Source organism: Diospyros lotus, chromosome 15 (assembly GCF_014633365.1).
Source record: "Diospyros lotus cultivar Yz01 chromosome 15, ASM1463336v1, whole genome shotgun sequence".
Lineage (NCBI taxonomy): Eukaryota > Viridiplantae > Streptophyta > Magnoliopsida > Ericales > Ebenaceae > Diospyros > Diospyros lotus.
The window spans coordinates 8,815,561-8,843,556 of NC_068352.1; the positions used below are offsets into that span (position 1 = coordinate 8,815,561).

Sequence of the window (27,996 nt, forward strand, 5' to 3'; positions counted from 1 at the left end):
CAGGCATCATGTTATTCTCGTTCGACATAACTCGCTCCCTTAACTAGTGCCTAATATGTTTGGGTCCATCGATTCATCAACTTGGTCTAAATTTGATGAGGAGAATACCCTCGGGTCCATAATTACTCCCATACCCTGGGAAGGCGTCCAATAGCAATCGTGCCACGTGTTCGCTTAGGGGGTACTTCGCCGATGCTATCGTGTTTGGGTCTAGAAGGATACGTAGCAGATATGTATCACCACGCTAGTTGGCATGATGCTCGGTAAGGAAGTCTTCGAGATCTTAGGGACTAATCCTTTCACCGAAGATTACGGAGGAAGAAAGCCATCCCGAACTATTCGGAGAGGGCTGCGATGAGGGAATCCATATCGATAAGATTCCCAGAAAAGTGGGATGGAGATCCCGGAGATCTTTATTTGGTATCTTGATCTCAACGCAAGAATAAAAGAAAGAGGGGGGGGGTAAAGGTAAGGGATCAGATCACCTTTTGATGGATTGTGTATAAGTAATTATACTAGCTTTTTGATTGAATACATTTTGACTTGATTGTCGGAGATTGACCGGGAGAGTAAGTTCCTGTCTCCCTTGCAGGTGTTTGGGTGGAGGCAGGAGAAGGTGATCAGTTACTGTATCATCAAAATTCATTTTTTTAAATATTTTTATATTTTTTTAAATAAATAAATATATTTAAAACATAATTTTAAAATTATATTAAAAATAAGTCAGGTTAACAGACTTTTACTGGTTCAAAGCGAGCCTCCACCCAGCTCACCTTCGGCGGACTCATGGTCTGAGTTGCGCTTTGTGTTTTACTGACGGGTCGGGCCTAGCTCAACCCGTCCATCAACGACTCAGGTCGGCCTGCCCCGTCCCTTTCTTTTAGAGCCACTGATGGGCACGGCCGGACCGCCCGGCCGTTATGGCTCTAGCGCAAAGGTGACAACGAGGAAAGCAGGGGAGAGTGTGAAACAGTGAGACCGCACGAGGATGATGCCGCCGCCGCCGCCGGCAGTTCATGAACCGACAATGCATTGTCGACTCCTGGGCGAGCCATTTTTCTCTCCAGTCACCGCAGTCTATGAACATCAAAACATTGCGCCCAATATTCCCCGCCCATCTCGCCTTTTAGACCCTATCTTCCTTCGCTCTTCAGATTCTCGAGAGAGGTGTTTTACTGCTTTCTTTCGTAATATTTGATGCCTATCTGTCAATTTTGATCTTTTAAGAAAATTTCGGCTGATAATCTACTGCAGGTTCTTGATCGAGCCTTCGTTTCCAGGTGTTTTTCTTCTTTGAAGATTGGGTATATACATTTCAGGATTCCATGTTTGACTTTGGCCTGTTTGCCCCTCTTGCATGTGAATGAACTAGTGCTCTAGACTAGGGATGTAAATGAGTCTCCAGTGCTTCTAATTAATGTCATTTGAAGTGAGAACGAGTACAAGAATAGAGTATAGGTACGAGCTTCATTTGAAAATTATTAAAACATGTATGTACAGAGGGTAATTGCCAATTCAGATCCCTACTTCTAACTTGTATTAGTTATTCTTTTATATTTTTTATTTTCCATTTGCTCTGCAAATTGATTGGATCATTTTTTGTTAGTCTGTTGGTTTATTCATTCTGGGACTGCATGAGTCATGAAGTTTGGACGAGTGACTTTATGCGCTGTCATGTTCTTTCTCTCAATTCAAAAATCTTCAATATATTTTGTTGATGATATTCCTTTTGATCTTCATTATGCCTTCTATCTCCGGTAGACTTAAAAATCTATAAAGGGTTCTTTATCAGTATGATCTAAATTGTGTTTAGCTTATTTTTCTGCATGTTTTCTATTCTATCCCCCCCTCTCTGTCCGCTACTTCTCTGTCGTCTATGTTAAGCTATACAAGATGCTCATTGTCACTAAATGTTGTCAACTAAAAGATTATGTAGAAACACATTGTTATTGTACTGGTACATTGTTGTATTAACTAGCAGTTTGATGTTTAGTGCAAACGGAAGTGATGATGTTGTGCATCAGACTTCAGAGACATTGCTGCATTCAAGTTACCACGCAAGAGGGATTTATACTGGTACTAGAAACTTGTTCCCTTGTTCTATTAGCAAATTTTCATAAGGATCTTTGACATACTTCCCACATTGTTTATCTTTTGTTGATGCTCCTCATAAACTATAATTGTAGTTTTGGTTTGTTTAATTTTATCTCGGCGAACCCTCTCAGTTTTGTATCATGCACATTAATGAAAATATTAAATAAGAAGTCCATTTTAGTGCTATGTAGATTCTTTTCTGCTCCCTCTCTGGATATCATTGCCTCTTCCCAAAATAACCCTAAAGTTGTGCAAGGCCTTGGTGTAGAAATTATTGATATATGTAATAGCTGTAGATATATTAGTAGTAAATTAATTTATTTAATTTTATTATGTAACCAATAATATTTTTTTTTTCTTTTCATATTGGTCTCCGAACCTATAAAAATAAGCTGCTTCTTGTGCATGATGAAATGCAGTATCTATTCTACCAGAATTCTTCAATGTTTCGTTCAGTCTTGAAGGAGTGTATTTCCATTTCTGATATCTGCAAACACTAACTATTAGATGATCATGTAGGATTGTTGAATGAAAAAGAAAATGGTGGAAGAGCAGAAATGGTCATTCTTAACGTGAGTAGTTGATTGCTGAAACATGTAAATATTCAATCACATTTATTAAGTTCTATCTGTCAGGCACCCACTTAATTGATATTGATATCACATATTAATACTGATTTGTTTTTGAAATATGTTAGCTTATCTCTCGTAACAATTGTCCTCGCTCTGTTTTGGAAGTCTCATTTTTTTTCCCTTTCTGGAAACAGGAGGTCAGCCAGCCCTCAGACCTCATACAGGTTAATCTAGAGGTAAGATCTTTTGCTAAATTGGATTGCACTTCCAAGATTTAAGTTTGTGCTTGCTTTCTGAGACGGAAAGATATTGCTGTTTTTTGCTGTTTTGTGAACAAAATTGAAACAAGCTGAATAATGGAAAGCTTACTCGAGTAATTGGGAAATTTAGTCGAGTAACATGAAGGTTTACTCAAGTAATTAGGAAGACTTACTTGAGTAATTTAGAAGACACTCGAGTAATTGGGAAGAATTACTCAAGTAAAAAGAAGACTTACTTGATTACTTAGGAATGTTTTCTTGAACTTTTATTGATCTCAAGTATGGTATATATGTACTCAAAATCATCGAAAACATCTTCTAAAATACATGAACAAATTTGAACTAGTCTTAGATGATAAAGTTAATCAACGACACTTTAAGCTTTGTTGGAATTATCTTTTGTGAACCGTCTCATCTCTTTTTTCTTAGAACCTTATCACCTTATCATTTTTAATCTTGTAATCCTCTCTTATCTCTTATCACTTCATCTTGTAAACTCCCAACAACCTCATCACTTAGTTCACGACCATGATAGAGATAATTAGGATTTGTCTTTTAATTTTTTCAACACTCTCTCTTAAACTAGTGAATAGATACCAATCATTTTTAGCTTGCCAACTAAAAACTCGAATCCTAGTTTGGACAAAGCTTTTGTAAGAATATCGGGGTATGTTCTCTTTATTGTTTTCGGGTTGTTTTGAGTTTTCAATTTTTCAAAATATTGAAAACTTGTTTACTTTCATATTTTCAAAACTTATTTTTAAAAACAAGGAAAACTTTTGTAAAGAAAACCCAAAACAACAAAAATATTGAAAATGCAGAAAATGAATGGTGAACTGGAGGAGGTGAGTAGAGTGATGGAGATTGGAGAGCTGGAGCGTCTTGGTGCAGATCTAGCAGTGGGGATCGGCGATCTTGGAGCGCACGTGACATATAGAAGATTGGAGCATGGAGACGACAGATCAAATGGCAGAGAGGGAGGAATTGAGGTCTCGAATGGAGGAAAGATGTGAGAAGAAGTCAGCGTGGTAGGAGAGGACCTCGGAGTGGAGCTACTTCTCGAGGAGGCAGATGCCGTCTTGGAGCTTCTCGGCTCGAGAGCTGGAGGAGAGGGAGAGGAAGGTCGAGAAGATGGGATTGGAGGCGAATAAATCAAGGGGGGAGGAAAAGGGAGTGGTGGAGGAAGGAGGGGTTAGGGTTGGAGAAGCGGTAGAGGTGGAGGTGGGGGCGGCGGGAGTGGCTTGGAATAATCAAATTCATTGAATAAAATATTATAAAAAAATATTCTCAAAATTCCAAATAGAACATGTTTTCTAGTTTTTTGTTTTGAGAAACAGTTTTTCAGAATGATAATCCAAACGCATTTCCAGTTTTCTAAAAACAGACTCCCAAAATAGAAAATTGAAAACGAATTCAAAACTCAAAACTCAAAACTAAAAATTAAAATGCAATGAGAACGGGCCCTCAGCTTCTTGATTCTTTGTAGAAACATAGGATAGGTTAAAAACTCCTAGTCAATCTCAAGATTGATTAAGTGTTTATCAATACGCGCATGCTTCATCTGATCATGTTGTATAAGGTTATGAACCATGTTTATTGCTGATTTACTATCACTGTATAGCTTCATAGGATCTGCTCTAAGAATGTTTAGGTCCTTTAGAAGTTTCTTAATCCAAATGAGTTCACATACTCCTCATGCACTTGCTCGGTATTCTGCTTCAACACTACTCCTAGCCACAATAAACTGTTTCTTGCTCCTCCATGTCGCAAGATTTCCCTATAACTTAGTGCCATACCCAATTGTAGATTTGTTATCTTCAATTGACTCGGCCCAGTCTTCATCTACAAACCCTTCTATATCTTGGTTTTCACTTTTATTGAACATAATTCCCTTGCTTGGAGTTCCTTTGAGATACTTTAGTACATGATTAGCTGTCTCTAAATGATGCTTTGTGGGAGAATGCATAAACTGACTGATCATACTAACACTAAAGTCAATATCAGGCCTATTGAGTGAAAGATATATTAATTTTCCTACCAATCGTTGGTACTGTACAAGATCTATTGGAGGATCATTCTCAATGGCCTTTTGCTTCCAATTTCTTTCTAAATGAGTGGTTGTAGGTTTGCATCCAAGCTTCCCAGTTTCCTTTAGCAAATTTAAGACATATTTTCTTTGAGTAATAAATATTCCTTGTTTGCTTTGAGCTATTTTCCTACCAAGGAAGTATTTAAGAGTTCGAAGATCCTTAACCTGAAATTTACTTTTCAAGTGAGTTTTCAATTCTGTAATTTCCTAATAATCATCATCCATAACCACAATATTATTCGCATACACAATTTGGATAGCTCTTTTTCCACTTGTTGACTTTGTGAACAATGCATGATCAACTTGTCCCTATATATATTCAAAATTTTTTAATGCAATGCTAAATCAAGCAAACCATACTTTAGGGGATTGTTTCAATCCATAGAGCGATTTCTTAAGCTGCATGCCTTGTTGCTTCTTTTTTCAAATCCAGGAGGCATCTTCATAAATACTTCTCCCTCCATATTTCCATTTGAAAATGCATTCTCGATGTCCATTTGGTAGAGTTCCCAGTCAAGGTTAACTACAAGAGATAGTAGAACCTTGATTGAATTCATCTTGGCCATCGGAGCAAATGTTTCTTCATAACCGATGTCATATGTTTGGGTGTATCCTTAAGCATATGACAAGCATCCATATCCACAATATCACAATGAACTTAATCACAATATATGCCTATGGAAAAGGGTACCTTACAACGTTCTATCACGTGGACCTTCTTTGTCGCTTCAATCCACTCAATAGTATAAGGAGCAGGATGTTTCTCAACTTGTAATTGCAAGCTCTCCACTCGTCTTTCTCCTTGTAATGTTTGCTGTTGAGTTTTATATTCTAAATGTTTTGATGATAACTGCATTATGCCAAAACTTTAATGTCCTCGTATATTATATTTTCTTAGGCTTATTAATAAGTTTTGTATTCTTATTTAGAATAGTGCTTAAGGACATGTTAAGCCTATTTTGATAGGTTATATCTTGATAAAATATATGTTGAGGTTGCCTTGGTCAAGGAACCTTGATAGGATTATCTTTTAATATGATTAATGCTCTCATATGTGCTAAACTTGTTTTAGCCATATGCTTTATTGTATATGCTTCTCTTTAGGGTTATCCTAAAGATGATACATGAGTTGTTGGTGAAGCTCATGAATATAGGCGGCAACATTACTCAAAGTTTGAGAGTGATGTGTTCTATGTTTTATATCTAATGTTTAAGTAAGTAATCATACACTCAAGTGATGTAATACCTGAGTCTTGATTTATAGAATTTAAATTGTCTTTTCTTTCATGATAAGGTTGTATTGATAACCTTACAATGCTTTTCTTGTGATTAAGGCATGTTCTTCCAAAATGCCTAGTATATTAATAAGTTGCTTAGGATTCCAAGGGATATTCCATATATCCTCAATGTATTAGTGTCATGGATAAATGCCATATATTCTCATGACACTTAGAGTAATCTTGAGGTTGAAAAATATCTTAAGTACTCTATATATGTGAAAGCATTACTCAAATCTAAGAGCAATGTGCATTTGTTGATTCTTAAGTGTCAATCATCTATGCTCTTGAGTAAATGTGTTTGTGGTTAGGAAAATGATCCTAAATTCTAATTCATAGAATCTACATTGCCTATGTGATAGTTGAATGCTTGTTGCCTTATTTTATGTAGTTATAAGTAGCATTTTATTAAGCTTTTGAAGATTTATCTTCCTAGGTTAATATTTGAGTGATGGTTAGTCACTCGAGTAAAAATGAAGATGCATTTAAGTAGAACTATTTTAAAGCATCTAGATATAGTCAATATATTTCTTGAAAGAATGTTTTCCAAGCAATACTTCCTAAGTGTTGCTCTTGTTTAGGTTAAGTGCATTTGAGTAATGGAATTCTGAAATTTCCATCCTCCATGAAATACTCAAAGTATGCATTAGTAATATTTATGTATAAGAACTTACAGGATATAAGTCATATATGCTTTGTTAAGCTTATATGTGTTCTTGTTTTGCTTGGTGATTATATGTTGTGTTTTAATAATTAAATAATATATAATGTGTTCAACATATTTGTAATGTTTTATGTGTTTCATTTCAGTCAAGTAATGGTAAGTTGCTTAACTTATGAATGTTTCATAAGAGTATGCCTCATAAAGTAATTGTGAATATGTATAAAGTATCTTTGTGCTAAATGATGTGATTTGTTGAATAACATATTATGTGCTTAATATTCTTGCAAATCGTCTATTTGGTCTATAATTACTTGACTTATGTGTGCTTCATATGTATATATTTGTTATGTGAATAAATGATTATTTGGGTAATGATATTTCTATGGAACATATCATATTGAACGCCAAGTAGAAAAATCTTCCTTTGATAAAAAAGGAAACATCTTTAGTTGAGTAACATATATCGTTCTCAGCTTATTGTCAAAGCCATGTGTTTGAAAATATATCTCATTTATCTTATAAGGCTTTCTATATAACCAAGTGAATGTATTTGGAAAGTTTGTTTTTAACCAACTTTCACAAACGTCACTTGTATTATAAGCATCCTATTTGTTTGAGCTTAAGATTTATTTCATTTAGATGTTGATGAAGTTTGAGTTTTATATTTAAGCTCAATGTTCATGATATCTTAGATGTTGTTTTGATGATATTCAAAACAATGTATGTTGTTTGAATGGTAATCAAGTATGTTTGAATCTCACTCAAGGAAGTGCTCTTAGTAATCGAGTATTTAATTGTAAGTTTCGGCTATATCAAAAGCAATCGAGTGATTAAAAGTGATAGCCGAGTGTTAGCCATTTGTAATCAACTAAGAGTTGTGCATAATTGAGTATAATCTTGTATTAATCGAGTATCTCTCTTCCTTAGTCGAGTACAATTGCTTGATAAGAGATTATAAGGTTTTATCCCTTTTTAATCAAGTATTTTTGGTGAGCAATCAAGTGTATGTTGATATTTTATCGACTATTATTGTGCAATAGTTGAGTATTTTATGCATCTCTCGGTTGGCAGCAAGCAATGCCTATATAATCGAGTAGTTGTTAAGCATAATTGAGTGTCTACTAAGTCTACTCAAGTGTTGCGTACTTGCATATATCTTTCTATTAACAACATTTATAAAATGAGATGGAGATGAAGATACAAGGCTGATGTTCTTGAATTCTTTCTACCACTGAAGTAAGCCAAAACGTTCTTCAAACTTTCATCCTCAATCACAAAAAGAGAGAAAGAGTGCTTATATTCTCTATATTCTTTGTATCTCTCTATTCTTTGTGAGAAGCCAATCTTATTGTTTATTCTAAACCTTGTAAGAGCTTCTCAAGTGTTTTAACTTGTAATCCTTTCTTGTCTCATTTTGGTTACACTTGAGTCTTAAAAGGCAAGAGGTTTCGCCTGATCCTTTGAAAGGACAGTGGTTTCGGTTAAACCTTAAAAAATCAGTTGTATTGGTTACTTCTTATCTTGTATAAAGTAAAGGTTACAGCTGCATCTGTGAAAAGTTGAGGTTATAACTGAGTCTATAAAAGCTATAGTAGATTATGGAAATCCGTGTTGAGGAGTCAAGGGAGTGGAGTAGGCTGGTTGAGTTGAACTGTTGAAGATTGTCTCGAGTTAGTGATAGGATTTTGTGCAGTTGTTTATATGCAGTTAAATGGTTAGTTGATAGGCGTTAGGCCTCAAGTGTAATTAGTTCAAAGTTTGGGGGTCAAACTGTAAATACCAATTATGTGCCTAGGAAATTTCACTGTTGTCTATAAATAGAGCAGTGAGGGCTAGGGGTTAAGAGGCCGCATGTTCTCTTTTTGTTTTTCATGAGAGCTTTGAGAGTGGAAGGCTATATGTGTGTGTAAGTAGTCTTTGTACATTCTTGGGAGAGGCTTGTATCGTGAGAGAGAAAGAGTGGAGTTGCTGTACTGATCATCTATCAAATAGAGAGGCTGTGCTCGGGTTTGAAGGCTGGATGTAGGGCTGATTTAAGTCGGCCTGAACCAGGATAATCTTTTTCTCCTTGTGTGGTTTGATGTTTTCATTTCTTGTTTTGTTCTTGTGTTAAATTTTTGTTCTTTTATAGACTGTTGTGTTGGTTGTGTGTTGCCGGTGAGTTAGGAGTGTTTGGAGGGTTGTTTGATCGATTTCTTGAAGGGTTTAAAGGCTGCCAGTGTTCCCAATTTATAACATGAACCATTATAAAATCCTTGTGTGCTACTTTTTTGATTTCTTTTTTATTTCAGCACTGTCATACTTCTTTCAGCAAGTGTTATTTCTTCAACAATCTTGTTATTGGCCTTAATACACACAACAACAGTTTTCTATAACTTTAAGTTGATTAAGCTTCTTGCATAAAATTTATCTTACATTTATCTCATATCATTTTCTATCAAGAATATTTTTAAAAGCATCAGTCTTATTGTTTGAAAAGGTAAAACCGTTTTATTTGCTCAAAAGTCTTTAAAGCTAAAAAGTTTTTGAAAACCTAATTCACCCTCCTTTTGGGTGTCTATCATTTCTCACAAGTCCTCGTTACCACTATCAATGATAACATCAAACACTCGATCCTTGATGGTGCACCTGGTTCAAAACAATTGATGATGCTAGCTAGGGTCTTCCGTCTTAGATGGCAGCATAGTTTATTGGATCGCATAGCTCAAAGAAGTATCATCATGGTCATCTTCGTACTCAATATCCTCTCCATCAGAGCCGCATAACTCGACATCATCTTCCTTTTCACCATGTTCAACCATGTGGATTACCTTCCTTTGAGGACCTTCATTTGATTGATGTTTTGGTTAGTTACACCTTAAACACTTTCCTGATGTAGGTCTTGCGTAGGAGTTAATCCTTTTTTATGCCTCCTTCCACTTTTGTGACCTTTTACTTACTTGCAGCCTTATCTTCCCCTATATCGGTCAGCACATACTTGATTTCCTTGGGACTTTGTTGTACTATCTTTACCAGCTATTGCTTCGTACTAATCATCATACATCTTATGTGAATAATCAGTCCACCTTTTTCGTGCAGCATCAGCTCTGCCTTTATTGCCATATTCTTGGCCTCAGCTAGAATTCATAGCACTTATACCCCTATACGGTCTTTGATGGCTGCCTTCAAACCTTCCAGGTACCTAGCCACCTGCCATCCCTTATTTTCTCTTAAGTCATTCCACCCTGACTGCCTCATAAATTTAGCAGCATATTCATGAACAGTCCATTCCATTGTCCTTGTTGACACCTTTGATATTGCTGAAACAAAATCTGATCATAATCAGGAGGAAGAAAATCTCTTTCTAATAGTTGCTTCATTTGGAACTAGGTTTGGATTGGAGGTGTACCCTCTCTTTCCCTTGGGTTCTGCTCTCTATTCCACCTAGCGGAAGCACCCCCTTTCAATTGACACACCACCTACTTTACTCTCCTATCTTCAGGTATTTCCATATACTCAAAGACCTGTCAATTTCAGCAATCCAATATAGGAATTCTTCGATATTTAGGTTACCATTGAAGTATGGAATGTCTACCTTCAACTTGGACTCATCTCTATCCTCGTAAGCATTTCTCCAATGACCTCGATTGTATTGATTATTCTTGCGATAATCTCTCACAAGTTCCTCTAGGTATTCATCTTTTATCTCATCATCATAGGCAGACTGCCTTCGTTGATTTGCAAGACCAAGTCTACCGAATTGAGCATCGTGCATGAGTAACTTCATCTCCTGCAAGTAGCACCTTGTTTTCTCAATCTCTATTGGCACTTAGGGCTAAGGCATCCAGGCGATCTTCCATATCTTTGAAACACTGCTTTAGACACTGGAATTAGAGATCTATCTTGTTCTCCATGGCCTTCATTGTCGCCTCAGGATTTGAGGCCTTAGTTCCCTAGTCACTGCCAAGGGGACCACTGCTGCCAATGTTGTTATTATTAGCCATCGGACTGGGGTGAGCTTGCCTGCTTTGATACCAAATGATGCAGCTTAGGAAGCAATGCTAACCAGTTTCACGTTGAACTTGAAGTTGAAAATGAATTTAGAGGAAGAAACGTGATATTATTCAAAAGCTACAACCTAAACTTTGAACAAGAATATTTATAGGCTAAAACTAAGCCTTCACCAGGAAAAGGAAATCCTAGTTGAATCAAGAAAAGAAAAACATAACTAAAACTAAATTAGGAAAAGTCAAATCCTGATTGAAATAAGAAACTTAAGAAACCTAATTGAAGCAGAAAACTAAAATCAATGAAATCCCAATTGCAGTAAGAAATCCTAATTGCATTAGAAAAGTAAAAGGCTCATCTAGCTTCTTTTGGACTTTTTTGGGTTGGATGCTCCATGTCAATTTGACACCATCTTTTGGACAATTCCATTCCATATCATAAAATAAATCCATCTCATGCCATAATTCAGTAAAGAAATTATAGTATTCAATGACTAATTTATGGCCTTGTCGTGTTTCTCAGATTTTTTTACTGTACTTCAAAACACCATCATGTGTTTTCCAAATCTGAGTATATTTCTTGCACAGGCTCCCATATTTCTTTGGTTTCCTTGTAAAATAAGTAGGTTCTTCTGATCTTTGGTTCCACGAAATTGATTAACCATGCCATCACAATGGAATTTTCTGCATTCCAACCACCATAGGTCATGTCTGTTGAGGCGGGCATTAGAATATTACACCGGTGACATACCCTGCTTTTCCTTTACCCTTGAGAGCATGAAAGACAGAGTGGAACCATTCTCTAAAATTGGTTCCATTTAGTTTGTGTTGAGTGATTTGGAGAGAATGATTTTCAAAGGACGATGACTGGATGGGGTTTTGAATAGAAGGAGTCGTACCCTCTAGGGCAGAGGACAATGAGGAATTGGGAGAAGAATTATTCATAGCCATTGACGGCTTTGATAACATGAACAAAATTGAAACAAGATGAATAATGGAAAGCTTACTCGAGTAATTGGAAAACTAACTCAAGGGACTTGAAGACTTACTCGAGTAATTGGAAAATTTAGTCGAGTCACGTGAAGGTTTACTCGAGTAATCAAGATGATTTACTTCAGTAATTTAGAAGACATTCAAGTAATTGGGAAGAATTACTCGAGTAAAAAGAAGGCATACTCGATTACTAAGGAATGCTTTGTCAAACTTTTATTGAACTCAAGTATGGTATATATATACACGAAATCATCTAAAATATCTCCTAAAATACATGAACAAATTTGAACTAGTCTTAGATGATAAAGTTAATCAACGACACTTTAATCTTTGTTGGAATTATCTTCCATGAATTGTCTCATCCCTTTTTTTCTCAGAACCTTATCACCTTATTATTTTTAATCTTGTAATCCTCTCTTATCTCTTATCAGTTCATCTTGCAAACTCCCAACAAATTTATCACTTGGTTCTTGACCATGATAGAGATAATCAGGATTTGTCTTTTAATTTTTCCAACATTATATAGGAGTATCTAATTTGACAAAGAATGTTCATTACCTTTGCATATCTTAGCTTCCTGTTTACATAGTTGTGTCTTTCACATGGTTTCCTATATACATAACATAAGAAGGTGCTCAACCTAGATCAGTGAAGTAATAGATATTGATTAAGAAAACAAAAGAAAAAATAAGTAATACATATAGATCTAAGAAGGAACTATAGATCGAAAACCCACAATGGTTACAAAGTAGTGACTGGCAATGACAATGGTGGGAAAATCTAGTATTGATGATGATACTGGTCCTTAATGATGGTGGTTATCGAGTACTGAGTGGTGGAATAGGTGATTGAAGAAGGGATTAGAACCCAAGAGTTGGCCATCAATAATGATGATGGTGGCTGGCAATGATGATTATGGAGGCTTGTTGAGGAAGAGAGATGAAAGGTAGAGAGAGAATATAGAGATGTAAGCGTATTGTACTATCCCTAACACAAAAAATGAGATTATTTATAGTGATGGTCTTGTAAATAAGTTTAAATGATAAGGTTTTTCTAAAATGCAATAATGCATTGTGGGGTATTAACCGGTTATAATGGGTTGTATTGGTTCCAAGCCAAACTTGTTTCTACTCAATTGTAAGTAAAACTTAAAAAAAAAAAAGGATAAATTAAAGTGTTACATAACTATCAAGAGAAAAATACAATTTTCCACAAAATTCTAATTTTTCTCTATTATTATGTTTATTATTACTATATTTTAAACTTATTTTAAATTTCTTGTAGCCGAGCCTAGCTTTCAATTGGCCTAATCCATGAAATTGGGTAGGCATGCATAAAGCAAGCTTGCTTCCCATATAGCTAAAGCCCATGACCCATCTAGCGCCAAGGGCTCTCAGTTTAAAAGCCATGAGAAGCACGGTGTGCCCTAGGGTTTCCCCATTTTCTACTTTTGCCTCTTTCTCTCTCTCTCAGTATAAAGCCATAGGGAACACAAGGAGACCTAGGGTTTCCCCATTTTTTTGCTTTTGCCTCTCTCTCTTCCCCCCCCCCCTCTCTCTCTCTCTCTCTCTCTTCTTCTTCTTGAATCTCTACTACTTTCTCAGTTTTGTTTCTCTATTCTATTGTGAGTGGCGATCCCTAATTTTGGGTGTTCCTTAGTGTGGATTTTGGTGTTATGCTATTTGATTTCACCAACGAAGTGGTGGAACTTGGTTCGACACAACGTTGCCGAAAACCTTTCGTGTTTAGTGGTGCAATATCAATACTTAATAAGCAAGGTTTACAGTGGTTTGCTTGAGGATCGTCATCCTTAAGATACGGTAAGGATTGTTTCGAACTTGATTTCAGTTAAGATGTAGTCTTTAGGTGACATTCAAAATGATTTTCTAAAAAGGGTTTATGCTTTCGTTATGTCTCTCCTTTGTTCCATTTTTTGGTTCTTTAAAAACCTCAAACACCTACCATGACCTTTGGATTTTCATTTATGGTTTTGATTTAAAGATGGATTTTTCTACTACATTTAGTGCATCTTTAGATGAAGATACTCTCCAATTTCCATTACTTCATCCACAAGCAAATTAGGGTTTCAGAACCCTAATCTGATAGGATTTTTGAAAAGGCAAAATTTATTTGAAACCTCCTACGTTGCCCAAACTTCCAAGCTATGGTTTGAGTGGTTTTAGCATATGGTAGGTTGGTTGTGGTCTAGAAGATGGGAAAATTGCTTATGGTGGTTCGATTAAAGACTCTCCAAACTGCCCAAACCACATGGCACATCCCTAATCCAAATTGATTATTCTTATGCCCCTGTTGCAAAATTGTACTAGTTCAAGGTTGGGCTACTTTAAATATATTGTGGTTAGTACCAGAAATTACCAAGAGTCTCATGTTTCGATTCACAAGTACCATTTCTTAGTAACTCTTGTTAGTTTCTTTGGATACAACATTCAAAATCCAAGCTTTCCTTAATATGAATATTCCCTTTATGCTTACAATTTCAGTGGAGGTAAAATCAAACATTTTCTCCTTTAACAAAACAAGTTTTTCCAAATTAGTATGTTGGTTATCTTAAATTGGTAATTATGTAACAATTTTGGTACCTTGCTTCTTTGTCTTGAATAGCTTTAAATTTTGAGAATATAATGAAGGGCATGGAGAGAATTAAAAAGAAAAAGAAGTTGTTGTTTTCTTCCTTTAGTTAGCTGATTATGCCACTTCATGTATTTATTTTTTTTTTGAAAATGTAGTGGAATGGGTTCTTATCGGCCCGGTTTCTCCAACAACATTGATCCTAAGTTTGGTTGGTGTTGGAGGAAAGAAGAGAAGAAATGGTTATGTTTAAAAGATGTCATTCTCAATGATAAATATTTTGAAAGGCACATGAATATTGGCTACTACAACGGCTCAAGAAAGTCTGTGGAAAGAGGGACTGGTGAAACCTCTAGATCTTCTCTAGGGGTGAAGGCAGCAAAGGTAAAGGATACCCTTCAGATATTTTATTCCTTTCTTCTTCTTCCTTTTGTTCTTGTTCCCCTTACCAAACTTCCATTGTTGGTCCTTTTATTTGTTGTGTTGACTCAAGATGTGGGGAAAGGGTAAACAAAATCTTAAACTTTTTGCAAGGTGAAACTCTTTAATTCATAAGTTGTTGTATGGAAATAAATGGAAGTCAAGTAAAACATACACATAATAGGCAGGACAATTTCCTAAAAGTTTAACGCATCTCAAACCTAGTCCACTTTTGCAAGGCAAATGAGCATTGTGTTCCATTGGAAATCACCTTGAGGTTTTAGCCCCAAGCTCACCTAAACAACTCGTACAAATAACCCCTATATTTGTTTAGGCTTTAGAAACTCACCCCACTCCAGGCAAGTCACTACATACTCTCTACATAACAAGAATGTTTTTTTCTACACTTTAGATCTCATTGTACAGCCAAGTTAGCACAATAAATATAAGAAAGATATATTTTACAACCTTGAAATGACAATAATTACCTCCTTGCATTAGGCCTATTTTCCTTTTTAATCTTCTTATATGTTTAAGCTTAGAAATTGAAATAATGTGGAATTCAATCATCTATTCAAGCTGCTATTTATGTGATTGATTTGGGGATGCTAATTCATGAAACGAAAGATTAATCTTGCTATCAATAGTTGAATGTTGTACATCTAAGCATTGCATGGATGGAGGAGTTACTATTTAATTTTCACATTGCCTTGAGTCCACTTGATGCATCAATTGTTATTTCTTTAAGAATATTAAATATTTTTACTATTGTTTTCTTTAGGGGTTTGTGTTAACAGGGTAAGAGTGTAGAGTATGTACTATATTAAGGGTGGCCGACATAGTCCTATATTTTCCTACTCAGATGTATTTTGAAGGTTTTACCTTATGGTTCTAGTTTTAAGTTATTATTTCTTTTTTTTTTTCTTTCTTTTACTGGCCCTTAGTTATCCAACCAAAAATTCTCTAAATGCATTGATCTTCAAATTAATAAAAGAAGAAAGAAAGATAATTACTTAAACATTTCACTTAATGTGTTTGGTTATTTGGGAATCCCTGGCTTGCACCTTTGCACTTGTCCATTGCCATTCTTATAGTGCTTCCTTGAGAATTCTTATCGTTTCATAGTTCTTTTTGTTTTTAACCTATTTAGGGTCTTTATAGTAACTTTTTCTGACTTTATAAGCTAGAAATTATGCACTAATGCTTTATAACTCTCCGTGCTCTATATCTTTGTGGTTTATCAGAACTCAGAGCAAGCGAGGCAAATGCACCTCCTAATCCTCATCTTGCCAAAGCTTTCTCGGTGGTTGTCTCTTTGCAAAAGCCATGCAAATTCTCACCCAGTATGTGTCTCTTATCTATCAAATAGTTATCTTTCTTCCCTGCATATACAGTTTTCCCATGTTAACCAATACAAGGTGCTTATTGTCACTAAATATTGGCAACTAAAAGATATGTAGAAGTTCATTGTTACTAGTATATTGTGGTGTTTACTAGCAGTTCTATGGTTGGTGCAAATGGAAGTGAGGATGTTGTAGGTTTAGATTCAGAGACATTGCAGCCTTTCATTACTGCCCAGGAGAGGTCTATGGTGGTATTGGAAACTTGTTCCCTTGTTCTATAGCAAATTTTCATAAGGATCAACATTCTTACCATATTGTTTTAACTTTTGTTGATGCTTCACATAAATTACCATTGTTGTTCTAGTTTGTTTGATTCTCTCAATGAAACCTTTTATCAAATTTGTTTTATGTACATTAATGGAAATATTAAACAAGAAAGTCTATGCTGGTTCCATGCCTCGAAGGAAATATTAAATAAGAAAGTCTATGCTGGATACCATTGCCTCTCCCCAAAATCAGCCCGTGGATTGTGCAGGTCCTTGGTGTAGATACCAATAATACTTGGGTTGAGATATGTACTATATATATTGTCGTAGATTTATTAGTATTATGTTAATTCATTTGATTTTATTTTGTAACCCATTATAATAATTTGTTTTCCTTTTTAGATTGATATCTATACACATATATAAGCCAGTTATTGTACATGATGAAATACATTCTATATTCTACCAAAATTCTTCAACATTCATAAAAATAAAATGAGAAACTTTCATCAATAGTTCCTTCTTAAGTCTTGAAGGAGCATATTTACATTTTTAATGTCACTATTAGATGATCATGTTGGATTGTTGAAGAAAAACAAAATGGTGAAAAGCAGAAATGGTCATTCTTAATGAGCATGCAAATATTCAATCACACATTTCTTGAGTTCTTTGTGTGAGGAACCCACTTGATTTATATTAATATAATGTGTTAATACTTGATTCACTTTTGGAATTTGTCGCTTTTCTCTTGTAACAATTGTCACCATTCTCAATATCGAAAGTCTAAATATCTCTTCTTAGTTCGTCAACCTATGGATCTTACCTGGATTCATCCAGAGGTAAGCTCTTTTGTTAAATTGGGTTGTACTTCCTAGTGTCAATTTTGCGCTTGCTTTATGGAATCAAAAGAGACTTGACATAGTTGTGTCATGTTCATCCTTTTCAAGAAATATTACTTGGTAGCATCTTTTTTCTATTGTGAAGGACCAAATAATTTGATGAAAACAATGTATATTACCTTTCCACATCTTTACTAGATTTGTATCTAGTAATACATATTTTTACTGGATTATTATCCTCATAATCAATTGCACCTTATCCTAAATGACAACCACACCTCCAAATGTGGTTTCCTTGGTACTTGCATGACCCAAATGACAATCTGATGGAGAAGGAAATATCTGGCCTTCTCATGGTTAGGTATACAAGACTACCAACACGATCAAGAAATGGTCGAGGATTTTTCAATAATGAACCTTCTTCTCATTTGAATTTGATGTTCGTGTCAGTAGAGTGGAGCTTCTTTTCCCGAACCTCAATCTGAATCTTTCGATTAGCTTCTTAGCATAATTCTACTATAATACAAAGGCTTTTTGCTTCAGATTCTCCACTGTTAGACTTAGAATGAGCATCCAAATATTAAATCACACATTTTTGGAGTTTTTTTGTGAGGTACCCACATAATTTATATTAATATCACATGTTAATACTTGATTCACTTCTAGAATGTGTTGTTTTTCTCATGTAACAATTCTCACCATTCTTCACGTCATAAGTTTAAATATCTTTTATTTGTGGAAACAGGAGGCTCCTCATCCAATGGATCCTACCGAGGTTCATTTGAGGTAAGAATTTTTGCTAAATGGGGTTGTGATTCCAAGGGTCAAGTTTGCGCTTGCGATATGGAATGAAGACACTTGACATAGTTGTGTCATGTTCATCCTTTATAAGAATTATTACTTGGTAACGTCTGTTTGCTATTATGAAGGACCATCTAATTTGACGAAGCAATGTACATTACATTTGCATATCTTTCAACTAGCTTCTTAGCATAATTCTCCTAAGATACAAAGACTTCCTTTTTTAGATTCTCCATTTTGAAACTTAGAATGAGCATGCAAATATTAAATCATAGATTTTTTGAATTCTCTTTTGTGAGGTACCCACTTAATTTATATTAATATCACTTGTTAATACTTGATTCACTTCTGGAATGTGTTGCTTTCTCTTGTAACAATTCTCACCATTCTCCATGTCAAAAGTCTAAATATCTTTTGTATGTGGAAACAGGAGGCTCCTCAGCCTATGGGTTTTACTGGGTTCATTTAGAGGTAAGAACATTTGCTAAATCGGGTTGTGCTTCTAAGTGTCAAGTTTGTGCTTGCTTTATGGAATCAAAAGAGACTAAACATAGTTGTCATGTTCATCCTTTTCAAGAAATATTATTTGGTAACATCTTTTTGCTATTGTGAAGGACCATCTAATTTGATGAAAACAATGGACATCACCTTTTCATATCTTTACTAGATTTATATCTAGTAACACATATTTTTAGTTGATTATTATCCTCATCATCAACTACACCTTATCCTAAATGACAACTGCACCTCCAAATGTGGTTTCCTTGGTGCTTACATAACCCAAATGACAATCTGATGGAGAAGGAAATATCTGGCCTTCTCATGGTCAGGTATACAAGACTATCAACACGATCAAGAAATGGTCAAGGATTTTTCAATAATAAACCTTCTTCTCGTTTGAATTTGATGTTCGTGTTAGTAGAGTGGAGCTTTTTTTCCCGAACCTTGATCTGAATCTTTCGACTAGCTTCTTAGCATAATTCTCCTAAAATACAAAGACTTCCTGTTTCAGAATCTCCAATTTCAAACATAGAATGAGCATGCAAATATTAAATCACACATTTCTAGAGTTTTTTTTCGTGAGGTACCCACGTAATTTATATTAATATCACGTGTTAATACTAGATTCACTTTTAGAATGTGTTACTTTTCTCTTGTAACAATTCTCACTATTCTCCATGTTGGAAGTTTAAATATCTTTTATTTTTGGAAACAGGAGGCTCCTCATCCAATGGATCCTACCGAGGTTCATTTTGAGGTAAGAATTTTTGCTAAATGGGGTTGTGTTTCCAAATGTCAAGTTTGCGCTTACAATATGGAATGAAGACACTTGACATAGTTGTGTCATGTTCATCCTTTTTAAGAATTATTACTTGGTAGCGTCTGTTTGCTATTATGAAGGACCATCTAATTTGACGAAAGTAATGTTCATTCCTTTGAATATCTTTCGACTAGCTTCTTACCATAATTCTACTAAGATACAAAGACTTCCTCTTTTAGATTCTCCACTTTGAAACCTAGAATGAGCATGCAAATATTAAATCATACATTTCTTGAATTCTCTTTTGTGAGGTACCCACTTAATGTATGTTAATATCACTTGTTAATACTTGATCACTTCTAGAATGTGTTGATTTCTCTTGTAACAATTCTTACCATTCTCTATGTCAAAAGTCTAAATATCTTTTGTATGTGGAAACATGAGGCTCCTCAGCCTTTGGGTCTTACTGGGTTCATTTAGAGGTAGGAACTTTTGCTAAATTGGGTTGTGCTTCTGAGTGTCAAGTTTGTGCTTGCTTTATGGAATCAAAAGAGACTTGACATAGTTATGTCATGTTCATCCTTTTCAAGAAATATTATTTGGTAACATCTTTTTGCTATTGTGAAGGACCATCTAATTTGATGAAAACAATGTACATTACCTTTTCATATCTTTACTAGATTTATATCTAGTAACACATATTTTTACTTGATTATTATCCTCATCGTCAACTACACCTTATCCTAAATGACAAGTGCACCTCCAAATGTGGTTTCCTTCGTGCTTACATGGTCCAAATGAGAATCTGAAATAGAAGGAAATATCTGGCCTTCTCATGGTCAGGTATACAAGACTACCAACACGATCAAGAAATGGTCAGGCATTTTTCAATAATGAACCTTCTTCTCGTTTGAATTTGATGTTCGTGTTGGTAGAGTGGAGCTTCTTTTCCCGAACCTCGATTTGAATCTTTCGACTAGCTTCTTAGCATAATTCTCCTAAAATACAAAGACTTCCTGTTTCAAAATCTCCACTTTCAAACTTAGAATGAGCATGTAAATATAAAATCACACATTTTTGGAGTTTTTTTTTGTGAGGTACCCATGTAATTTATATTAATATCACGTGTTAATACTTGATTCACTTCTAGAATATATTGCTTTTCTCTTGTAACAATTCTCACCATTCTCCATGTCAGAAGTTTAAATATCTTTTATTTTTGGAAACAGGAGGCTCCTCATCCAATGGATCCTACCGAGGTTCATTTTTGAGGTAAGAATTTTTGCTAAATGGGGTTGTGCTTCCGAGTGTCAAGTTTCCGCTTGTGATATGGAATGAAGACACTTGACATAGTTGTGTCATGTTCATCCTTTTTAAGAATTATTACTTGGTAGCGTCTGTTTGCTATTATGAAGGACCATCTAATTTGACTAAAGCAATGTTCATTACCTTTGCCTATCTTTCAACTAGCTTCTTAGCATAATTCTACTAAGATACAAAGACTTCCTTTTTTAGATTCTCCATTTTGAAACTTAGAATGAGCATGCAAATATTAAATCATACATTTCTTGAATTCTCTTTTGTGAGGTACCCACTTAATGTATATTAATATCACTTGTTAATACTTGATTCACTTTTAGAATGTGTTGATTTCTCTTGTAACAATTCTCACCATTCTCCATGTCAAAAGTCTAAATATCTTTTGTATGTGGAAACATGAGGCTCCTCAGCCTTTGGGTCTTACTGGGTTCATTTAGAGGTAGAAACTCTTGCTAAATTGGGTTGTGCTTCCAAGTGTCAAGTTTGTGCTCGCTTTATGGAATCAAAAGAGACTTGACATAGGTATGTCATGTTCATCCTTTTCAAGAAATATTATTTGGTAGCATCTTTTTGCTATTGTGAAGGACCATCTAATTTGATGAAAACAATGTACATTACCTTTTCATATCTTTACTAGATTTATATCTAGTAACACATATTTTTACTTGATTATTATCCTCATCATCAACTACACCTTATCCTAAATGACAACTGCACCTCCAAATGTGGTTTCCTTGGTGCTTACATGGCCCAAATGACAATCTGATGGAGAAGGAAATATTTGGCCTTCTCATGGTCAAGTATACAAGACTACCAACACGATTAAGAAATGGTCAGGCATTTTTCAATAATGAACCTTCTTCTCGTCTGAATTTGATGTTCGTGTTAGTAGAGTGGAGTTTCTTTTCCCGAACCTCGATCTGAGTCTTTTGTCTAGCTTCTTAGCTTAATTCTCCTAAAATACAAGGACTTCCTGTTTCAGAATCTCCACTTTCAAACTTAGAATGAGCATGCAAATATTAAATCACGCATTTCTGGAGTTTTTTTGTGAGGTACCCACGTAATTTATATTAAAATCACGTGTTAATACTTGATTCACTTCTAGAATGTGTTGCTTTTCTCTTGTAACAATTCTCACCATTCTCCATGTCAGAAGTTTAAATATCTTTTATTTTTGGAAACAGGAGGCTCCTCATCCAATGGATCCTACCGAGGTTCATTTTGAGGTAAGAATTTTTGCTAAATGGGGTTGCGCTTCCAAGTGTCAAGTTTGCGCTTGCGATATGGAATGAAGACACTTGACATAGTTTTGTCATGTTCATCCTTTTTAAGAATTATTACTTGGAAGCGTCTGTTTGCTATTATGAAAGACCATCTAATTTGACTAAAGCAATGTTCATTACCTTTGCATATCTTTCGACTAGCTTCTTAGCATAATTCTACTAAGATACAAAGACTTCCTTTTTTAGATTCTCCACTTTGAAACTTAGAATGAGCATGCAAATATTAAATCATACATTTCTTGAATTCTCTTTTGTGAGGTACCCACTTAATGTATATTAATATCACTTGTTAATATGTGATTCACTTCTAGAATCTGTTGATTTCTCTTGTAACAATTCTCACCATTCTCCATGTCAAAAGTCTAAATATCTTTTGTATGTGGAAACATGAGGTTCCTCAGCCTTTGGGTCTTACTGGGTTCATTTAGAGGTAGGAACTTTTGCTAAATTGGGTTTTGTTTCCAAGTGTCAAGTTTGTGCTCGCTTTATGGAATCAAAAGAGACTTGACATAGATATGTCATGTTCATCCTTTTCAAGAAATATTATTTGGTAGCATCTTTTTGCTATTGTGAAGGACCATCTAATTTGATGAAAACAATGTACATTACCTTTTCATATCTTTACTAGATTTATATGTAACGCCCCACTTTTCCAAATACAAACAACTTGAATTATAAGAAAACATCACTCGCGGGCGTTATTGGAAATCCTTAATCAACGGAGGCACGGATCGAACCTGAGTATGCTAAATAGCTAGGATTTCCTCAAAGTTTAAATAAAAGTATGTCACGCACCCACATATCAAAAGTTATAGCAACTTCACAATTACATCCTTAAGTATCTTAACTACTATTTACATTTCAATATTGGGGTTACACGGGTATACAAACAAATCCATCTCTAAATCAGCCAAGCGCCACCTCTCAATCCTTGCTTGTGCTGGAACCTGGAGCCTGAAACGCTTGACACTTCTGATAAAGCTGGGACGATGAATGCCCCAGGGGTAAGAAACACCCAAGTTAGATAATGATATCTAAGTGAGTGGTACAGGGAAAGAAACAATGCATGTAAGAGCAAGATGTAGTTATGCTAGGAAACAAGCAGAAATAAGTATAAACCTTCCAAGACCATATCAAAATAAAACCTCCCCGAGTCACCATCATCCCTTCCAGCACTTGTGTCAAACCTCACAGCCTCACCTCCAGGCTAAGCCCCACCTCTAGGCATGTGGTCGTGGTCCAATCCCCCAGCCCCACCTCTAGGCACGGGATTACGAGCCACCACTATGCCCGTCGGCACTTGTGTGAAACATCTCAGCCCCACCTATAAGCACAGGATCGTGGTCCAACCCCTTAGCCTCACCTCTAGGCACGGCCCCACCTCTGGGCATGGGATTACTACCCCGATCCTCATGATGTTCCCAACAAGCAGCCAACAAGTTCCCGATCCACCAATAGCAACCATCACCAAACAACATGTTGAAGACAAAGCAGAAGGAATATGTACAACTAAGGAATATCAAGTAGGCACGGCCTCACCTAGTGCACAAACCAAGGAAAATATAATATGCAATCCATAAGCTACGAGCAAGAGTAGTCATGTTTAATCCCATCGACGAATCACAACAACAAACTCCGTGATCAAGCAAAATAGGAAAGAAATGCTCGAACATAGGGAAACATGAGATGTAAGCAACAACCATCCACAAGTGGAAACCAAGAGTGATCAATAGGAATCAAGGAGCATGCATAAGAACCTCTCACAAATGAAACCAATAATGATCTAGAGGAAGCATGCATGAGAACCACTCACCTTGGTCGTTTTCCCTTCGATAGGACGATTTACAGCCCGATTTCTTGCACTAGGGGCTGTTTCTGCAGAAATTATGGATTTGAGTAAGCCAAACCTTGAATATTTTATACAGGGTTGTAGGTAATTAAAATAGGAGAACAACGGTGAAAATTTCAGGCTAAACGGAGGTCGGATGCGCCCTTACGGGCCCTCGGAAGGGTGGCCACGCGCTACCCCTCTCTATTTTGCAACCCAAAATTAAAACGGCCATAACTCCTTCATTTTAACTCCGATTTGACTTCCGTTTGAACCTACGAACTCCCCTTTTAGTGTACTACGACCCTACGAAAAGAACAGTGACTTACCTTTTAGCTTTCTTTTCCGTTTTTGGTGATTTCCAATCTGGTCTCTCTTTCCTTCCTTCTTTGCTTTTTCTTTTCTTTTTCTTGCACTTGCTTTCTTTCCTTTCTCCTTTGCTTCTCGTGGCCCTTCCTCCTCCCCTTTATATAGCCTTTAAATGCCCAAATCCTCAAGATTTTACTTGGCCACCAAGTTGCTCATTTTCCACCCAAATAATCATCACAACTTTGGAATTTTGCAATCTTCTCAAGCAAGCCTTCATTTCTTCCAATCCTAAGCTTCCAAGTACACCTTCACGTGGCCTTCAAGATAAGCTCCATCTTCTCTTTCCTTTGCAAGCCAATTCAAGTCTTACAAGTTAAGTCTCTCAAGTCAAGTCTCCCAAGTTAAGTCTCCCAAGTTAAGACTTTTAATCATTATAACCAATCTTTCTATTCAAGCTTCTCCTTTCTTCCAATCTCATTTCTCCATTTTCCCTTTACGTGACCCTTTATTCAACCCATCTTATCCTTATCTTTTAGCAAGCCAATAACATGCTTCCAACTCCATTTACTTTTGAATTAAGAAATAAAGGTAATCATGGTTTAAGACTTTTGAATACAATTATCCAATACAATCTTTCCACCTCAAGGCTTCTCCCACAAGCCTTTATTATGACCATAAGTCTTCCAATGAAAGTTTACCAATTCAAAGCTTTCCTAACAAGATTTTATCATGACATTCATTTGGAGACGTTATCCTTTACCAACTCAAGGCTTCTCAAACAAGTCTTTATCATGACAATTATTACCCTTTATTTTGCATTTAAGTCCTTAAAACCATTTCCATTTACACTTAAGCCTAAAACTTCCATTAAAACACTTTATTGCATCATCTAACCTTTATATTAAATTTTGGGGTATTACATTATATCTAGTAACACATTTTTAGTTGATTATTATCCTCATCATCAACTGCACCTCCAAATGTGGTTTCCTTGGTGCTTACATGGCCCAAATGACAATCTGATGGAGAAGGAAATATCTGGCCTTCTCACGGTCAGGTATACAAGACAACCAACACGATCAAGAAATGGTCAAGGATTTTTCAATAATGAACCTTCTTCTCGTCTCAATTTGATGTTCATGTCAGTAGAGTGGAGTTTCTTTTCCCGTACCTCGATCTGAATCTTTCAACTAGCTTCTTAGCATAATTCTACTAAAATAAAAGGCTTTTTGTTTCGAATTCTCCACTTTCAGACTTAGAATGAGCATGCAAATATTAAATCACATTTTTAAGTTTTTTTGTGAGGTACCCACGTAATTTAAATTAATATCACGTGTTAATACTCTATTCACTTCTAGAATATGTTGCTTTTCTCTTGTAACAATTCTTACCATTCTCCATGTCAGAAGTTTAAATATATTTTATTTGTGGAAACAGAAGGCTCCTCATCCAATGGATCCTATCGAGGTTTATTTAGAGGTAAGAACTTTTGCTAAATGGGGTTGTGCTTCCAAGTGTCAAGTTTGCGCTTGTGTTATGGAATGAAGACACTTGACATAGTTGTGTCATGTTCATACTTTTTAAGAATTATTACTTGGTAGCATCTATTTGCTATTATGAAGGACCATCTAATCTGACGAAAGCAAAATACATTACCTTTGCATATCTTTCGACTAGCTTCTTAGCATAATTCTCCTAAGATACAAAGACTTCTTTTTTCAGATTCTCCACTTTCAAATTTAGAATGAGCATGGAAATATTAAATCATACATTTCTTGAATTCTCTTTTGTGAGGTACCTACTTAATTTATATTAATATCACTTGTTAATACTTGATTCACTTCTAGAATGTGTTGCTTTCTCTTGTAACAATTCTCACCATTCTCCATGTCAAAAGTCTAAATATCTTTTGTATGTGGAAACAAGAGGCTTCTCAGCCTATGGGTATTACCGGGTTCATTTAGAGGTAAGAAGTTTTGCTAAATGGGGCTGTGCTTTCAAGTGTCAAGTTTACGCTTGCTTTATGGAATGAAAAGAGACTTGACATAGTTGTGTCATGTTCATCATTTTCAAGAAATATTATTTGGTAGCATCTTTTTTCTATTGTGAAGGACCATCTAATTTGATGAAAACAAGGTATTTTACCTTTTCATATCTTTACTAGATTTATATCTAGTAACACAGAGTTTTACTTGATTATTATCCTCATCATCAACTACACCTTATCCTAAATGACAACTGCACCTCCGAATGTGTTTTCCTTAGTGTTTGCATGACCCAAATGACAATCTGATGGAGAAGGCAATATTTGGCCTTCTCATGGTCAAGTCTAGAAAACTACCAACACGATCAAGAAATAGTCAAGGATTTTTCAATAATGAACCTTCTTCTCGTTTGAATTTGATGTTTGTGTCAGTAAAGTGGAGCTTCTTTTCCCAAACCTTGATCTAAATCTTTTGACTAGCTTCTTATAATAATTCTCCTACGATACAAAGACTTCATCTTTTAGATTTGCCACTTTCAGACTTAGAATGAGCATGCAAATATTAAATCACACATTTTTTGAGTTCTCTTTTGTGAGGTACCCACATAATTTATATTAATATCACGTGTTAATACTTGATTCACTTTTGGAATGTGTTGCTTTGCTCTTGTAACAGTTCTCACCATTCTCCATGTCAAAAGTTTAAATATATTTTGTTTGTGGAAACAGAAGGCTCCTCATCCTAAGGACCTCACCTGGGTTCATTTAGTGGTAAGAACTTCATTTAGTGGTAAGAATTTTTGTTAAATTGGGTTGTGCTTCCAAGTGTCAAGTTTGTGCTTGCTTTATGGAATGAAAAGACAATTGACATAGTTGTGTCATGTTCATCCTTTTTAAGAATTATTACTTAGTAGCATTTGTTTGCTATTATGAAGACCATCTAATTTGACAATAGCATTGTACATTACCTTTGCTTATCTTTACTTCCTGTGTGCAAAGTTGTGTATTCCATATGATTTGATATTAGTCAAGGCATAACACACAAATCTTGGTGTTTTAGAATGACGGAAGTGTTTTTGAATGACCATGAGGTGCAAAAGCAGCCCACTGGACTGGGGGAGATGCTCCTTAAGGTAACACTTCATGAATTGATGTAACTTTTTTTGCTTTTGTTTTTTTTTTCCCTTATTTTCTTTGATGGCCCCTTCAAAAATTCTGGATTTGCCTCAGGAGGGGGGTCCTTCATAGTAGAATATCTGAAGGGGGATGACGATACAAGACTTAGTAAAGAAAAAGAGACAGAGAGGTCTAAGGATCAACCAAGGACTTCAATACCCAGAAAAGCAGAAAGAGTTGTGTTGTATTTGTCAGGTAATCGGTCTAGGATTTTCTTAAAGTAGCTATCATGTAAAGCCCATATTTTGTAGGTTAATTGAAACTTCTTACAAAACTATTTGCAATTCATTTCCTAAACTACCTTATAGGATGATTATATTGAAGGAGTTGATATTGCAAAACTGGTCTACTAGCAGGTGCCCAAAATCACTACCTTGACAGTTGTTTGATCCAGAGTTTCTTCAACATCTAGTTACCTTGGGATTTGCAGCGATGGCAGTTGTTTAATGTAGAGTTTCTTCAACATCTATTTACTTTGGGACTTGAAAATATTGTACTTTAAAGTTCTAGAATGCTCTTTGTTAGAGCAGTTTTCAGGCAAAAGTTTCTTCAACATCTATTTATCATGTAATGTGTAAATTTTTTGTTGTTTGTGAATAATCGTTCTTGGACAATCTACTCAAATTATATTGAATTAGTCCC

The 27,996-nt window shown here is 35.5% G+C and overlaps 1 protein-coding gene across 16 annotated transcripts; it reads left to right on the forward strand.

Moving 5' to 3' along the window:
- Positions 1–764: 764 nt before the first annotated feature.
- On the forward strand, positions 765–27,996 carry LOC127792612 (uncharacterized). Of its 16 annotated transcripts, none has more exons than XM_052323181.1 (14): positions 765–1,167; positions 1,255–1,458; positions 1,994–2,076; positions 2,614–2,666; positions 2,861–2,902; positions 14,683–14,908; positions 16,189–16,287; positions 18,138–18,178; positions 18,624–18,664; positions 20,684–20,726; positions 21,959–22,000; positions 27,239–27,311; positions 27,409–27,549; positions 27,663–27,996. In XM_052323181.1, exons 6-13 carry the CDS (start codon positions 14,687–14,689, stop codon positions 27,424–27,426), a joined length of 579 nt encoding a protein of 192 aa, XP_052179141.1. In that variant the 5' UTR covers positions 765–1,167; positions 1,255–1,458; positions 1,994–2,076; positions 2,614–2,666; positions 2,861–2,902; positions 14,683–14,686; the 3' UTR covers positions 27,427–27,549; positions 27,663–27,996. The 16 variants fall into 16 exon arrangements, with proteins under 16 accessions (XP_052179141.1, XP_052179142.1, XP_052179140.1 ...); XM_052323182.1 differs by having other exon boundaries at positions 1,255–1,304; XM_052323180.1 differs by having other exon boundaries at positions 1,255–1,280.